At 43.8% G+C, this 17,740-nt stretch overlaps 1 protein-coding gene across 2 annotated transcripts in view; it reads left to right on the top strand.

Annotated features, from left to right (window-relative positions):
* LOC144798873 (dnaJ homolog subfamily A member 1-like) overlaps positions 1–17,740 on the top strand; it is a 126,695-nt gene that overhangs the window by 28,787 nt on the left and 80,168 nt on the right. For both annotated transcript variants that reach the window (XM_078669964.1, XM_078669963.1), the window contains exons 2-4: positions 11,600–11,743; positions 13,682–13,871; positions 14,661–14,765. In XM_078669964.1, coding sequence (XP_078526090.1) covers positions 11,612–11,743; positions 13,682–13,871; positions 14,661–14,765 — 427 coding nt within the window. In that variant the 5' untranslated portion in view covers positions 11,600–11,611. The remainder of the gene's footprint in view (positions 1–11,599; positions 11,744–13,681; positions 13,872–14,660; positions 14,766–17,740) is intronic.

Genomic DNA, 17,740 nt, shown 5'->3' on the forward strand with positions numbered 1-17,740 from the left:
TTCCTGCAGCCTTTCTTCTCTCCGTGCCACACGAAATAGGAGTGCAGCAGGCAGTCTTATCGCCAGTCCTTCTAACTTTCCACAGGGCTGCTATCAGTGACCGGCATGGTCACCCACTATGTACCCAGCAGAGGCCCCGATCTCAGCTGGGACACCACGCACAGCTCCCATTATACAGAGGCGGCTTTAAAGAAGTACCTAATTGCGTGGCCATTTTAACAGAAGAAATGTGTTAGTCAAATGGTCAAGAAGAATAACGGAAGTCCGTGGGTAAAGTCAGTTTATAGGCTGGTTTCATTTCCTATTTGTTTCCGGAATGTACGTAATTGTTTTTCATCCAAAACTGTTGAAATTTGACTTCTCTTTAAATATGCATTGTTCACTTGAAACAAAGCCTAAGAGTAGTCACGCATTTAAAACCAGCATTTAACCGCTGTCAATTGTTTAGAACTTGCTTAGGAAGGCTTTTGCAAGATCCCCTAATATACTGGAGCAAGGTAAACCTATTTCTCTGCATACACAAACTACCTGCAAGCATCCATGGCACGCACCGGCAATTCAGCGATTTCCCATCTACTCTGTTTATATCAACCTTCCCAAACATTGCTCTGTTTCTTCAAAATTACCTCTCCTGCACTGGCTCTCCTGGTCTGTTTTGTCAAAATTAGCTTTCCTGCACTGGCTTCCCACTGGCTTGCTTCCTCTAGAGCAGGGTTTTCAAAGTCTGTACCGGAGGGCCTGATTCATGCCAGATTTTTAAGATAACTACATTTATCTAAATGGGGATATGGTGAAAATCTGGCCTGGATCTGACCCTCCGGCACCGCCTTTGGAGAACCCTGCCCTAGATCTTAGACATTAGGTCTCCTTCACCGGCTCCTCATATGTAAGACGATCAAGTATATGAGTCCGAACTTATTTGTGGAGCGGTTCATGAAACCGGGCCGATGGGTCTTCAAAAAATGATGACCCACTACTTTTCACATAGATCTTTGAGCTCCTCCAGTTCGGGCTGTGGTCACTCACGCCAGATATCTCTTGAAGAGAAGGGGGGGGGGCATACTTTTGCTGATCTGGACACAGCCTGGTGGATTCTACTTCCATCTAAGTTAAGAAGGCAAAAGTCCCATTCTTACTCCCATGGAGAAATACAAATTTGCCTTTTCAGAGCAATGGATTAATCGGCTTGTTTCGTCTTGCTTTTCTTCATCTTTAATGTCTAGAAGCCCATTTCCATGGGCAGTGTTGCACTCTTTTAAATCTGGCTACATTACATGACCCCGTTATAAGTCTTTGTCTCACAAGGTTCTCTTCTGGGCCCTCTCCTATTTGTCTTTATTCTTTTCCCTTGATGGCCTCTTCTTGTTTGTCTTCTCCTAATACTTAAATGCTGACTGCACCCAGATCTTTAAATTCCCGAGCTTTCTCAACCAATGTATCTGATCATCTACCTATCTCCAGGACACGAGAAGCTCCAAACCAGCAGGTAGAGAGGCCACCGCGAGCGCCCCCAGGCAAACGGCCCGACAACCAGGCAGTATGCATCAACGGCTGCCGGAGTCAGGAAGGGCTGAGTAGTGCGCAGCCCAATCGCGGCCTGCCCCCTATTCACTCATGGCTCACTAAAGCAGAGACTGACTGCTCCAAATGAAGTGGAAATGGGAGAAGGAAAGGGGAAGATCCCCAAGCACATGGGCCCGCTAGAGTAGGGCCTCCACCCAGGGACCAATGATCATGCTAGAGCAGGAAACAACACTTTACTGTACAGCTCACTTGGAGAATCAGTGCAGAACCAAAAAAACAGGCTGTGGGTGGGGCTGACCCCCCCCTCTTATAGAGGTCAGGGGTGATATGGGTTGGCCTAGTTGGGAAGGGATGGGAGGGTAACTTTTGCTTTGGAGGGTTCTGGTGTGGAGCTGATGCTCACTTTGTTAAGCATGTGGCTAGGAAGACTTACGAGGAAGTAATGTATCCGATTGTCTAACACCTGCATATCTCTTGATGGCACTGCATTGACTCTTGAGGTAACCCTCCTCCTCTGCTACAACTATTTCTTTGCATTCTCCTGTCTGATTCCCTCCCACCATCCTGATTCCCTCCCAACATCCTGATTTTACACCTCCACAGCCCGAAAACGTGGTGGTGTTTTCTTATGCCAATGAACATGGAAGGAATCTTTTTTCATGACCACACAGCTGCTTGGTACCAGATTCAAAACGTATATAACATATGCATTTGTATTGTGGTGTTCACCTCTGCACTGAACAAATTGCTAGTACTAGGCCATTTGGCCACCTACAACAACATACAAAAGGGCATGCCACATAATTCTTATGCCCACTAGATAAAGCTCTAAAGTTTGCCTAAAGAACCCTCTTCATTTTCCCAAGGCATACTGTTACATGTCACTATAATCACCATACTGACTTGCTGTCTGCCTGGGTTAGTGTGCTCCAAAGGTCTTGACATTGAGCTTCAAAGCTGTTGAGGGTACATTTCTAGTATGCCTCTGATCTATCTTAACATGACCTAACTCCATCCACAATCTAATATCCACCACTCAACACTTCCTAACTTCACCCAAGTTGTTTTGCATGGGTATCCTGATATCGGGCTTTCCGCCTTTTAGGATCCACTTCGGTAGAATTCTTCCAGGTATTCTCAGGGCTAGCCCTTCATTGCGGAAGTCCAAAAGAACTCCGAAAAAGCTTTTTCCCAGATAATTGAAACCAACAATAGTTAGAATTATCAGTCTTCTATCACGCAGCGTAAATATGAACTTCACATACAATTGTTTTCTATGTTGTTTAAGACGTACAACGCAAACCAGTCACCATGGCAAATCTAGGTAAACTAGCAGAATGTAGAACTTTGAAAATGTTTACCAAATTTAACAGAATTGGGGAATTTAATCAATGATTTAAATTCATCCAGGCCCAGGTAGTACCTGTGTGTTTTTTAGGTCCACATACTTGTGAAACTATCAATGTAACTTTGCTAGGACTGTTTAGGATACGATGTGCGCTCTTTATCACTGCTCTTGCTGCTATTGAACAAGTGTAATGGGTCAGTGGTGGCTAATAGGTTTCTTTAGATGGAGGGGTGTGTAGGACCTCTGACGTGGCCACTGAATAATGGTACTGGATTAAGTTTATCCAAGACTAAGATTCCTGCTAGTTTACCAGGCAATTTTGGATTATGTTGAATGTCTACCATAGCACTGCGAAAGCCTATGCTATGTTGTATCTTGAAGAACATTCTTAAGGTTGAGTCCTGTGGTAGACAATAAGGTAATACATTCTATCAGCTTGTCACACACCACAGAAGTCCTCACCAGTCACTTGTAGCTGTCCTAATAGGATACGATTGGCCTACATTCTAGTTTCTTCTGTCAAGGAATATTCAGATCCACAGAACTTAGAAGTACAGTTTGCTAAAATATAACACCTAGGCTGACCACATGATATAGATTACTCAAGATACCCAAGAAGCAAAAGAAACCTAGTTCTTGTGAGACCAACCATTATTTTTAAACTAATTACTAAGTATAGTTGCAAATACCCTATATGTGTGCTTAGAACACTGCAAAAATATCTGTACGCTACCAAGTGGGAAGAAATGGAAGAACTTTTTCGAGAGGGCAAGAAGTATGAATATACTACTTGTCATTTTTTTTGTCAACCAGTCTTGTCCCAAATAACCACTGCAGTATTTTCTGTATCTTATGTGCTGTAGAGAGCGGGGATATGTATGAGTGTGTTCTAAGTTATTTTGGTGGAGTCCATTCCAACACCATTCACCTAGCACAGCATTAATAGCCAATGTTGGTACTCTTCCAGGACTGCCAGTAGTCCCAGGTAATGTGGCTTTAGACTGAACCGGAGGCACCAAGTGAGCTATAAATGAAGGAAGTCAAATGTGCAACTTCTGTGAATGCTGCCGAAATGCATTGAGATGGTAAAACCTTGGAGGTGAGCCATGAAAATTATTAGTCGGTGCTAAGATTAAAAAGTTATGCTAGCCTTCTTTGCTATCTGACAAGCCATTATTGCATAAAGGGGAGAGGATTTCGTTTATTTGAGTACCAGGAAAATGGGTGTATTTGCTGGGCATTTTATTCAAGCCTCATATGTGCAGGGACGGCATTCAATAGTGGTGAGCCCTGTGTTTGGAAGAATCTGCCTCCAAATCCTTTGAATGTGGTGTTATCACCAAGGCTCTTTAGGTCCATCGCACCGAGAAAAAAAATAAGCACATTTAATCGATATCTCCTAAAGACTTGAGGCACTATAGTGTGCGGCCATTGAGTAACTAGTAACTTGTTAGTGAGGCTGAGGACCTTGAACTACCTTATCTTCTATGGTTGGTAGCCGCTGAATAGGTTTCAAGGCCGCTGTGACTTGTTCTCAGAATTTCTGACCAAAGAAGATTGCTGTTCTGCCTGATATTAATCCCCCTCACTCATGCAGCTGTTGATGGGCCTTTCTCTTTTTTAATCTCAATTCTTTATTACGTTTTTATAAAAATGAAACCATTATCATTAATCAAATATCTTCATTTAAACATTAAGCGTCAGTGATGCATTATGGCATATGAGCAAAAACGATAACAAACAAAACAGCAAAAGAAAAATTATTACATGTACAGCATTTACAGATCTAGATGATTAGTCCATATAGTAGTATGCCACAATATTTTTACAAAAAATAAATGTAAACAATATATAAGAAACCTGTGTAAACCCATCAACAGTAAGTATGCATTTGAGAATCATCATGAACCTAGAAAAGGACCCCACATGTAATCAAAGTGATGTGAATTGTCATTTAACTTATACACTATTTTGTCAAAATTAGCCACATCAAAAACCTTTTCAAGCCCGGAACGTTGGAATAACATTGGTCTTCCAAAAATTTAAGATATTAACTTTGGCTAGGCTGAGAGCTGTGAAGAGCCATTCAAAAGTATCATCGGATATAGGTGGTATTTCTGAAGTATCATGTAAAAGTTATAAACGCTTTGTGAGGGAGAAGTTTATTTGAAGGCACTCTATTCTATTGTCTTCATTCTGAAGCCAAAATGTACAAATGCTTGGCAATCTCACAGAATATGAACTGTCACAATAAGGTGCTCTACGTCACTAACAGAGAATCAGGACTACGTTTAGCTGAATGCGGCTTACCAGGAGACCAGTGCCAACAGTGCCTTACTCTGAAGTAATTAAACTTTTAACCACTTCCGTGCTCACGTTGGCAGTCGCGAGCACTACCTGGCTGGTGCTGCGAACGGCCGACGCGGCCCGCCCACTCTTAAGAACGCCCGCACTGCGCCGAAATAACAGCCACGGTAAACTGGTTAAACACAGTTTTTTGTTTCATTTCGTAAATATGCGTACACACTCAGTAAGTTAACGAGTATATGGCATTGCAACATCTCTGTACATCTTGACTAAACTGGTATAGCTGCCCCTGTCCGCGCAGGGCCATCAGAGCAAGAGGGGAAACTCAGGTTTTCTTCATAAGTGAACCACAGAACAGAATAGAGGCAAAAAAAGAGAAATCCCACACAAAAACACCACCCTCCCCACCCTGGTTCATTAGTCCACACAATACAATATGGTTTAGGAAAAGATGGGGTGGATGTGTATACCGTCGCAATTATAAAAGGAGTTTAAAGTGAGAATAAAGCTCCAACAGGTGGAGCAGGCCATAACATACAATCCTGGGCATCAGCAACAAATCGTAATAAATGACTACACAGTATCAAGCGATTCAGTCACGGGGAGGGAGGGGGTGCAGATGATGATATGGGCTCAGGCGGCGACATCGGGTGGTGAGTGTAACAAGGGCCTTAAGCGCCTCTAGCATTTGGTCCCAATCCATAGCAATGCGGGTTTTGCGGTGGCCTCGATATTCTTCCTGTCTAATGACAGCGCTTTCTGCGGTTCCCCACCTGATCAATTCCGCCTGCCAAGCCGCTGCTGTAGGTAGGTGGGCAGATTTCCACCTCATGGTGATGGCCCGTTTCGCAAGCAGCGCGGCTAGGTCCGCAAATTTATATTGCACTTTCAATGTCCTGGGGCGTTTATGCAGACCTAGTAGACAGCTCTCCACAGCTGTCCAGTCGGCGGTGCCCGTGACCTCTCGGACCCTGTAAGCTATTGTTTGCCAATAAGTTTGCAAGCGTGGACAAGACCACAGCATGTGGATGAGATCAGCATCCGCTTCTTGACATCTAGGGCAGGAAAGTTGGGCGTCTGGGTAGATACAGTTCAGTCAGTGTGGGGTCAGATAGGCCCTGTATAAGATCATGTGTTGTATATATTTAAATTTAGCGTTCCGGGAGACTTTCTTGGGGAACTCCAATATAGTCGCCCAGTCCCTGCCGTGAGTTCTTTTCCCAGTCCCGCCTCCCATTTTGCCCGGAGCGGGGCCAGAGATGTCCCTGAGTGAGCGCGGATTCCCCTATAAAGCCATCGGGTAAGATGTCGACCAGCACCCATCAAGTATGTAGCGTACACAAGTTCATTTTTGGGGGGGGGCGGGGTTCTGCCCCATCAGGGGACCAGTGGCGCTTGATGTAGTGAGTAATGGTGGTGTGAAGGAGGAACCGTGTCGAAGGGACCCCCTGTGCACGGGTGAAGTTGTCGTGGTCTGCCAGAGTGCCGTCTACAAACAATGCTCCAACTGTGGATATCCCTTCCTGCTCCCAAGAGGACAGTGCGCTTCGTTATTAAGCCATGTGCGCCAGGGATCCCAAGGAAGGGAATGTTCGAAAGGTAAGGGAGGGTTTGTCGTGTGTATTTAAGGGACTTTTTAAAGTACGCAAGCACAGTTCTAAGCAGGGGGGGGGGGGGGCGTTGGCGGGATTTTAGCCCACGGCAGAAGTAAAGCGTGTAATATACCCTGAGCAAGGAGGCGACCGGTGTATCCAATCTCATGAGTGTTCTTTCCCGCCAGCCAATAGGACAACCACTGTAGTTGACCGGCTATATAGTATGCCCGAAAGTCTGGCGCCCCCAGGCCTCCCTCAACAGGTCTAAGCTGCAACTTCGCCAGTCCCATTCTTCTGCGTACCTTTCCCCAAATAAGGTCTAACAATAGGAAGTCCAATGTCTTAAATATGCTGGGCTGGATAACAACTGGTATGTTAGTTAAAAAAAATGAAAGGCGAAGGAGCATCACTATTTTGGAGATGGCTATACTGCCCATCACAGGCAGTGGCAATGAAGTCCAGAAGGAGATCTGGCCTGAAGTAATTTAACTTAAGACTGCAATCTCTAACTCCTTTATTATAGTTTTCTAATCTAGTGTCCCACTATTTATCCGTAAGTTCCATATTCAAACTTGTCGACCACCATGATCTTACATTTTTGGAGGTTTCAATAGAAAATGAGGAATCAATTAGAATGACTTGGAGACCAGAGACAGTACCCTTGAACTCTTTCCAAGTGTGGCTATACCGTTCAATCGGGGAGGGGGATGTTAAATCATGATTTTTTTGCCATTCTTAAGGCAAGAGCGGATGAAAGTTGAGTATACCTAGCATGTTGTGAGGAAGGAAGGTCAAATTCCTGTTGTAAACTTGAGAATGGTTTCAGAGATTGACGTGTAAACACATCCACTACAGTATGCAGTCCGGCAACTGACTGGAACGCTAGTTATTATTCGAAATGCCGAATACCCAAGGGTTCATGCTTACAAGTTGAATATCTCCCGATGAAGGCCATCCTGCCCGAATTGCATTGTGATTGTTGAAACTTGTACGTCCAAACATTTATTTACATATCAACATGCATGTAAATGAATACGATCGGAATGTTTTGAATTTCATCATCTTGGAAACAAATTAAATTAAAGGAATTTATTCAAGAATCAATAAAGTTTCTTTCAGAATATTTTTGTTGACACCGATGAACTTGTTTACATCTCCTCCCAGGATACAAGCGGTGCTACTAGGGTATTCATTCCTTAGTGGGAAGCGCATCGTTTACAATTGTTAACACACTTTTGATCAGAAAGCGACACCTTATTACACACAAGCAAACCAGATACATTTATTAAACTGCCCACTAACACAGGAGTGCTCAAGCCATCTCTTCGATGTCTGTGGGAAGACAACACATACAGAATAGGGACCCTCCCAGTTCTGGGTGTGGTTCATTCTCATTCTCCCCACCCCAGTCCGTGTTGCCATTTAAGTATGAAACTCATCATCTAGAAAATAAACCAAGAGTTAAAGGCAATTTCCGGGATAAACGTTGTGGTGTTCCTGAAAACCATCTTTAACGCTAAAATGTTTTCTGTCTGCTTTGAGTCCAAAGAGCATATGAAGACGAGTAAGAGGCATAATGAGTTCTCTGAAAATTGGTTCTCCAAGCCTGCTCAATTCTTTCTCAGCACAAATATTGGTTTTAGTGCGCTCCCCTGGGCCACATAATCTACTGTCTGTTATTCTGTGAGTGTTATCCACTGTCTAAAATAATATGATCATGAGAGAAGGATCACTTGTCCTGCATAACTAGGGTATGCCGGTCGTTCTTACTAGTCCCAATAAAAAAACCCTCATGCACGTGACTTCGATGGTAATGTAAGCGGTATATCTTGGTTCTCCGCTTTCCCTCTCACGTGTGTGCATAATCATTGGGTTCTGTTGTTATGCACCCTCCACCTGGAGGTTTTACCCTTAGTTACGAGCAGTAGTGACCAGTGATGTGGTTGTGAAAAGTGAGGTGGAAAGTTTAAAAATCCCTTCTATCCAGATTCATAAATTTTATTATTCTGGGTTCAGAGATATTAAAAATAATTTAAGTGACTGAGAGTGATTATGACTCTCTCACAAAGTGATAAGTGAAGTCGGTCGACATGTTTCAGCCCTCTATAGCCGATAGGTCAATGGGGCTTTCTTCAGGACCAAGGTGTAGACCGTGAAGGGACCAAGGGCGTCTCTTAATCTTTTTGGCAATCTAGGTACTTCCTAAAGCGCCATTCTTTTTTTTTAAGGAGGTTTCTGATTAAACTCCTTGAGGTCGCCCAGGCGCCAGAGTCCGCACAAGTCGTGCCTAAGGAGACTGATGAAGGTCTCCCTGACCCACTGGGACTCGGTTGAGGTTCAAGAAACCAATAACTCGGGTACTGAGCGACCTCAAGGAGTTTAATCAAAAACCTCCTTAAAAAAAGAATGGAGCTTTAGGAAGAAAGCCCCATTGACCTATCGGCTATAGAGGGCTGAAACATGTCGACCGACTTCACTTATCACTTTGTGAGAGAGTCATAATCACTCTCAGTCACTTAAATTATTTTTAATATCTCTGAACCCAGAATAATAACATTTATGAATCTGGATAGAAGGGATTTTTAAACTTTCCACCTCACTTTTCACAACCACATCACTGGTCACTACTGCTCGTAACTAAGGGTAAAACCTCCAGGTGGAGGGTGCATAACAACAGAACCCAATGATTATGCACACACGTGAGAGGGAAAGCGGAGAACCAAGATATACCGCTTACATTACCATCGAAGTCAGGTGCATGAGGGTTTTTTATTGGGACTAGTAAGAACGAACCGGCATACCCTAGTTATGCAGGACAAGTGATCCTTCTCTCATGATCATATTATATTGGACTTAAGGAAACCGAAAGGATCACACATTCCTTCTCATATGCCTGTTCAAGCATTAGTTACAGCCGTCATGTTCCATAGTTTGTCTTAAACCTCTTCTCAGTGAATATCGCAACACAGCACCGCATGCCTTTTGTCAGGAATATTTCTCTGTATTCTATACCAAGAGGTGTTTGCTAAACCAATTATCTTGTGTTCTCATGTTTTAGACCTCTCATTCTCTACCATGTCAGTTCAAAAGGAAACTATAATAAACTTCAGTCTTGGTCAATTTTTAAACTGGTCCTTCTGTTTGGGCAATGTTGTTCAGTTCCTTATTTCACTTCTTACAAAGATTGCATATGTGTTTGCATGTTACTCGCTCTTGTCCTGCTTTTGTTGTTTTATTGTTCCTGTTCAAGATATACTAATATTATTCAAAAAATGTAGATGTAGGAATGCCTCTTGAATATTGGGATGAGTTCATTGGGGCCTTTTTCCGCTGGCTTCTTGATGATTGTATTGGGCTCTTGATAGCTCTTCATCTTTATTTAGACTCTGCTTCCTTGTTTGAGGCCAAGAATATGTATTGGGTTCCAGGGAGACAGAATACTTCCTGTGTGTTATTCCTTATTTATTCATTTTTGTGACCGTAGATACTTCAATGTTCTTTCCAAAATGTTAATTGTGCTGACTAAGCAAATTAAAAGAAAAGGAAATTCTGCCTCATTGTCTACAGTGTAAACCAGACATTACGTTATTTTCAATAAAAACTACTTTATTTTTTAAAGAAATGCTTCTCAATATTGCCAAAAAATTGTAGATTTTAGAAGTGGGATATTCACTGTCTCTGCCATCATAAAGTATAACTTTGCAGGGAAGCATGGGCCATGGATTTACTATTAACTTTGAAAGCACTTTAGCAAACTAACACCAACTGTAAATTGTATTTAATATTTTCTTTTTATCAACCTTTCACAAACGTGGGTGTCTTTTTAAGGTTTCGTGGAAATGTCCTACTTTTTATAGTCCATTCCTAAGTATGGTAGCAGTAGAGGATATAGTAAAAAAAAATACTCTCCATATACACATTTGTGAACATTACTGTTTAGAAACACAGAGGGACTTTAGTAACCATTTTTGCCAGACCGCCTTACTAAACCTCGCTGAAGTTTGGAGTAGGATACCAAGCTATGACAGAATAACTATTTATATCCCAGAGTATGTTTAATTAATAAATAATTAATTATTTTAGATCAAGAAATCCGATCAGGGTTCTAAGAGTCTTTTTCATCAGTATCTAGGCATATGTAGGCTTACTGATTCACATAGATAAATGTGAAGGGATGGATAGTCATCTAGTGTCTGCTCTAGCGATATTATGAAGTGATGGGTTTCTGTTCTCTGCTGGTTACTGTACTCTGTGCATGAACATACAGACTAGGATAGCCTGCATTACTCTTAAGAGACATTTGTCCATGTTGTTCCACCCAAGGCTTAAAAGCTTCACTGGTAGATTGGTATGATCTAGATTTTACAGTATCGTTTGAATTGTTGGTCAGCCCATCATGTGTAAGGTCAGGCAGCCTGGTCATAGTAGTGCAGTGTTTAACTTTTTTTAATAGTGTTCCATTGATTTTCGTAGAGTTTTATTAAAAAAATTATCGCTTAATTTGTAGCGAGCTATTTTGACAATTATGTTTGTATTTATCTAATTTGTAATTGGCTATTTTGCCAGGTCTCTATTGTTAAAAGATGTTTTTAACCTTTATGGGATTATCTGAAGCAATAATGGGTTACCAAACAAGGCTCACCCGCGTCCTCCAGAGCAATGAGCAATCGTCTTTTTGGGATCCCAGTGTTGGCAGGTAATGCGGTCTCTGAACACTTGAAGAGGTGCTTTAATAGCAGTGTTTCCAGGTGCACTCATTCTTTTTGGCTGCAAGATGCAATTGGGCATTGTTTGAGGGTAATGTACAAATGTCTGTTGTTTCCAGGTAGCAGAAAAAATGGTGAAGGAAACTGGATACTATGACTTACTGGGTGTCAGGCCAGGTGCACCTCCAGATGAAATTAAAAGAGCATTTCGGCGCCTGGCATTGAAGTACCACCCAGACAAAAACCCTACCGAAGGTGAACGGGTACGTATTGAAATTCTCTTCAATGTATGTAAGCAATGATCCTTTCAAGAATAATTTAAAATACATAGGCCAGCTTAGTGACCAATTTCTCTAATAGGTTCTCCTGGTTTGGAGGTACGTTTGCAAAGCGTATTCAGAGATTAGAGAAAGAAGTTTCTTTTAGATCAGCAGCGGGAGCGCAGTCCAAATGAGTGTGTGCTGCCAATAAACTGTACGTTTTGAGGTTTACATCAGATATGCACTGTGGGCATCCAGGAATGTAGTCTGGGGTTTTGGTACTTAACTGATTCCTTTGTGGATGTGGCGGAGAGGGTATTGATGAAGAGTTGGGCGAATATGTATTGCAAGTGCTGTGATCTTCGTGGTTGAGACAAATGGCAGTGCCACCGCCTCTTTTTGGCTTCCAAGCTTGTATTAAGTAAATTTGTGCACTTCAGCTAGTTTTTAATGGTTTTTGATGGTGACTACTGCCAGTCTAGTAGGATTAAAAGGACCATGCCAGAAGAGGTGAGGGTAGTGCTTGGATGAACAGATCCTAAATCCTTTTAGACTGCCAGATAGAGTTAAGGATGACCCCTGTGCTTTTGAACTTGATGCTAGATATAAGCGGCTGATCTAGAATGAGCAGCAGTGTGGTTTTAAGAAGTGTTGTTTGAATTTTGATCCATTAATGTTCAGAATGTTAATTAATATTTAAGACTTCATGCCAGTTTGTATTTTATTTCTCTCTCACATTTCTAATGTTTTTGATCATTAATGGTATTTTTTGCTGTCGCTAAACCTTATACTTGGCCAAAGGAAGTAGGGTAGTTGAGCTTTAACTAAAAGAAATCAGTTGACCGGACTCTCAGATATTCAGCACCTGTGATTATCTGTAATTTGACTTGTGTCGGCAACCACCCACTTTGTTACTTTCGGGTTCTTGATACAGGAGTGTAAACGCCCCTCAGGATGTCTTTTGACTCAGACACATAAACTTGAATTTGAGAGTTTGTCTTTTTCAGCAGATATGACAATTAAGTGTATTTTTTGTAATTTATTTGTTTTATCTTCGTAAAATCAGGGTCTAATGTTCATTTGAATTGAAAAGACCTTTGCCAAGAAGGCGTATAATGCATTTATTGCCAGATATAATATTGCCTTTCCTGCTGTTATAAAACAGTGAGTGGTGGATACTGGGGTTGGACTTTGGCCCAGCTGTATTGATGCAGATTCCACCACAGTCGCAGTGTTAGCTTTTGAGATGTGTCCTCCATGTTTATCTCTGCTAAATGGACTACTCCACACAATTGTAAACATCTCCCCGTGACTAACAAGGAAACACATTTTGCAGAGGCATTTTAAGAATATTCCTTTAAGGCTTAATTGAATATATATTATCACCACCTCTCAATTTTGGCTTTGTGTGAAATATGGTCCCATGAGTACTGAATGTTGGAGAACCAAGCGTAAAATGAAGGTGTTAACATTAGGGTGTCTTTGGTAAACCTATTGTTTAGGTTCCCACCGTAACCAACCATCCAATTCCATTAGTTCTTCTGTTTGGGTTTGGTAACAGCGTGAGTACAATGTGGCGTTTAAGTCGGTATATTAAAGTGTGCAGTGAAGCAATAGGACAGCCATATTCTGCAATGCATCATCACAGTACTAGCTGTTTGCTTTCTCCTTAAATGTTCAAATTTTAAGTAGAAGTTTTCAGTCACCACAGCTTGTTTGCAGGTTTTATGTGGTGGTAACAGAAAACAAAATGCTTTAATTTTACCGAAGAAGTACTGAAACCCAATAAAGTCAAGGCTGCCATACGTACCAAAAACTGAATTCTGTGTTGTGCATCCTCTGCTTGACGATGTGCTTTTGAAAACGTGCTTGTTGACTGCCCTGCAGCATCTTTTACTCGCACAGCACATTTTATGCTCTATGTATTTAAATTCGGAATAGTTCAAGAATATATCTCAAGCGTACGAGGTGTTGTCTGATGCCAACAAGAGAGAGTTGTACGACCACGGCGGTGAACAGGCAGTGAAAGGGGGTGCAGCTGGAGGCCGAGGAGGCTTCAGTTCCCCGATGGACATCTTCAACCTGTTCTTTGGAGGCGGAGCCCAGATGCCCAGCCACCCCGAGAGGAGAGGTAAGCAGTGCTTGTGAGCAAGTTCACCAAAACTTGTGTGAAACCTTGTATACAAAACATTTGCGATGAGAACTTCGTTTTTGAATGCACAGGAACTTTGTAACCTGGCTACATAGTCATACTTGCCGATAAACCTAAAAAAAAAAACGACACTTGTAAGTTGTTTCCAGTTGATAGACACTCTTATCTGAATTGGAGAGAAAAGCGCTTGCTTGTGGTACGCACAGGCTAGGCCTTGCTGCTGCAACACGTCTCCAGCACACAAGGGTTAATGACAAGATGTATGCATGTGCTTTATGGATTGGTGGCGTGCACAATGCACGCTACATGCTTCTAGGTATTTTATGTTCAATACAATATTTATATACAGTGCTTTAAATGGGCCGGTACTGAATACCAGCACGTTTTTATTTTGAAAGAGGGAGTACTTTTACTTCTCGAGTGACGTAATAAACTTAAGTGGAGAGTACCAGCACATCTCCGAAACAAGCAGGTACTCTGGTACAGGGTACCTGCGATTCTGTTTTTCCATTTCAAGCACTGTATACTACCTGCAGCACGTAATCAATACCAAGATAAACAGAAAATCCAAAGGGTCAGGCTAGTACTACAAGCACGTTTGTTTCATCAGACAGGCAGAATGTGTTATATTGCTTGCTTGGTTAGTGTTGTATTTGTTTCTCTCCCATAAGCTTGGTTGTGATTGATTTATGCCACATACAAACATAATAAGACTGCCTTTGGTGACCCTGCATAATTTGTTTTTTTCCCTTTACAATATTTCTCTAGGAAAGTCAGTAGTTCATCAGCTGCCAGTTACTTTGGAGGATCTGTACAATGGAGCTACCCGAAAACTCTCCCTTCAAAAGAATGTCATCTGTACAAAGTGCTATGGTACGTTTTGTCTCTAATTCCGGCACTTGGACTGTGTGGTTTCTTTTGTTTAGGTTTCGCCTGGCGTTGCAACTGCATAGCAGTTGCTCCGCTCAAGGCGAAATCTCATGTTCCTACATTTGGCTTTGGTTCTGCCTCTGTCTCTCATTGGCTAGCTCCATAAATGGAGGCTAGCCATTGGGAGACAGAGGCTGTCAATCACGCTTTCTTGTGAAAACGCGATTCGGGGGCGTTAAGTCCCGCCCCTTTGTCCTGGGCCACGCTGTCATTGGCTGCCGGCCCGGGACACCCCGTGACGTCATTCCCCGGGCCGCCCTGTGATTGGCTGCCGGCCCGGGACATCCCCCTGACGTCATTCCCGGGCCGCGCTGTGATTGGCTGCCGGCCCGGGACCTGACTTGTTTTTTCTCTCTGCAACTTGGTTTGCTTCTCTTGAGACAGGTGGTCCATATTTCATATTTCTGTCCTCCTAATGTTTTACAGTGTTATATATAAGCTTACTCTGGAGACTTGTGAATCTCCGATCAAAGTAGAGGAGACACATAAGTAACATTCTGAAGCTTTACGGGGACCTGAAAAAATTGCTCCAGGGCCCAGATGACCTCACCGCCCTCAAGATAACGGGCGAGAGAGTTTCCAACGCCTCCCGCTGCTGCGTGCCCCTTTAAGTATAAAGCTCTGTGAAAGTTGAGGTAAGGGAGCTCTTTATCTCCTGCAAGTAAAGGCGGCTGCACAGCACCAGGCTCGCCCCGCCCTCCTCCCGGAATCCTATCTATTGCATTTTCCAAACATGCCCGGAGTTAAATTAACAATCGGCAAGACGTCCATCCTGGCGCGCGGCCCCTACCAACACGCGCGCCTTAAAGCGAGGACATGTTCCTCATCTACAAGAGCCTTGCCCAATCGGAAATGAAGTATTCATCTGGGGAGTCCGGTCGTCTTAGCTGCCGTTTGTATTGCATTTGACCGTTGACCCCCTCTTGGTAGTTACTGTGCATATTCATCACCAGCGAAAACACGAATAAGAAAGCAAACACGCAAGGAGTGGCGGCAGAAATAGTCCCAGTAGCAGATAATTCCACGGGGCTACGTGTGGCAAAGGCAGGGCAGAGTTGTGAAGCTTGGTGGTGGTGTGGAGTTAGCAAAGATGCAAAAAGCCATCTGAGTAAGAAATAAGCCTTTCCCTTCGGGGGAAAGATGTGTGTTCGTAAAGTTTTGTTTCCGTGTATACAGAGCACAACCCCAGGTCCGTTGTTTTCCTTCACTATAGCTATGTGTGGTCCTGGGCACCTCCATACATTGCCCTGGTGCCCCTGTTTACTTTACTGCGATGATCGTGCCTACTGAGAACCGCTGTGACGAGTGTCTATGAAAGAGGAGTCCTGGTGTGTTCCGCTTGTTGTGAGGCTGGCGATGCGAGCGGGCGTGCTGTATTGTTGTGGTATCACCCTGCGCCGGCAGCAGCAGGGCCGGTTTTTCAGGTCATTGTTTTCTTGTCTCGCCCTCTGTGCCGCTCAGTGCACGGTGACAGCAGAGGCGGCAGCGCCAGTACTAGACGGCTATTTAAACCCTGCTGGGCGAGCGCTTCCCCATCACATGACCCGCCGTTGGCTGTTTGGAACTTCACTGCAAACCGGAGCAGTCAGCAGCGCCCGAAGCACCGTGAGTACACAGGGCACCTGGGCAGAGGGCGGGGTGGCTGCTGGGAGCCTTGCAGCGCTGCTGCTGGCTGCCTGGCGACGCCAACGGTGAGCCGCTGTGCATGGGCGAGGGAGCCCGCTTCGTGGTGGAAACAGAGGCGAGCGCTTCTCACTGTCCCTGCCAGGACAGAGCGAGCCCAGGCTGCATAGGGTTGCGCACCTGAGCTCTGCGGCAGTGGAAAGGACGCGTCGAACCATTAGTACCTGCGCATCAGGGAGAGACCAGCGCCACTTGGACTACCCTCGCGGCGCTTAGGTCAAAGGATGTCAGCGAGGCTCTTGTTACTGAAAGCGAACGGAGCTCCCACCCACCGCGTTTTTCTCCAGGAGTGGAATGGTGTGCAATGTTCGTTTTTTTTTATTTCACATGATTTTATTAGACAGAGTTTTTTTTAGCATAGTAAGTAGGCTGTCGACGAGCCCTGTGCACAAAAAGGAAACATGATCTCGGTCAATGCAGAGGTCCCACGAGGAGATGCTGATATCACAGTTTGACTGACAGACGGAAAGTGTTTATCATTTTCCAAATGTATATTATGCCAGTCGTTCTTAGGTGGCTTGTTTTCTGCTCAGCGACGTTTGGCTGCGTTACGATGGCTCATTCTAAAGTGTCGTGGGCAGGTTGCTCTTCACAAAGAGGGGCACATTTTTCGCATAAAATGCAAAATCAGAAAAGGGCCAGGTTTGGGCTAGATCATCCAGTGCTTAATTTGAGCCGTTGGATGCAGGATAGGCCCGCGGACACTCAGGTATGGGGGCGGGCACTTATTTTCTTCCTCTTCAAACTTTGGCCCAGAGCAAGCGAATGAAAAAAACACAAAAGGGGTAAGAGACACGAAATACGTTAAATCAGTGAAAAATGGATGTAGCAGGGAGTGTCTATGGTGGATGAAGAGGCTTGAGGTGGAATCGAAACTAGGCAGCTTGGTATTCGTCACCTCTACATTGAATATTGCTAGCTGCCGGCTTCTGAGCTAAATTTTGGGCCCCAACACTTATGATACATACATTTTTAAACTCCGTTTTATTTGTAAACAGTTCTTGCTAGCTGACCCGTTTACACCCTGCTGACAGGGGTGTGAGGGGCAGGGAAGCGTAGCAGGGCCATGCAGCGTTCCCTGCCTCTGACGACATGCTCGGCCGCTGGAATCCGGGCAAGCTCACGAGGCATCGTAAAGCACAATTTGGTAGCGCGTAAAAATAATCTAAAGGTTACACTCGGATTCCTGGCCCAGCTCTCCTTTACATATAAGCGACAGTCTTCCAGTGCAGTTG

Source organism: Lissotriton helveticus, chromosome 12, assembly GCF_964261635.1.
Source record: "Lissotriton helveticus chromosome 12, aLisHel1.1, whole genome shotgun sequence".
NCBI classification, from domain to species: Eukaryota; Metazoa; Chordata; class Amphibia; order Caudata; family Salamandridae; genus Lissotriton; species Lissotriton helveticus.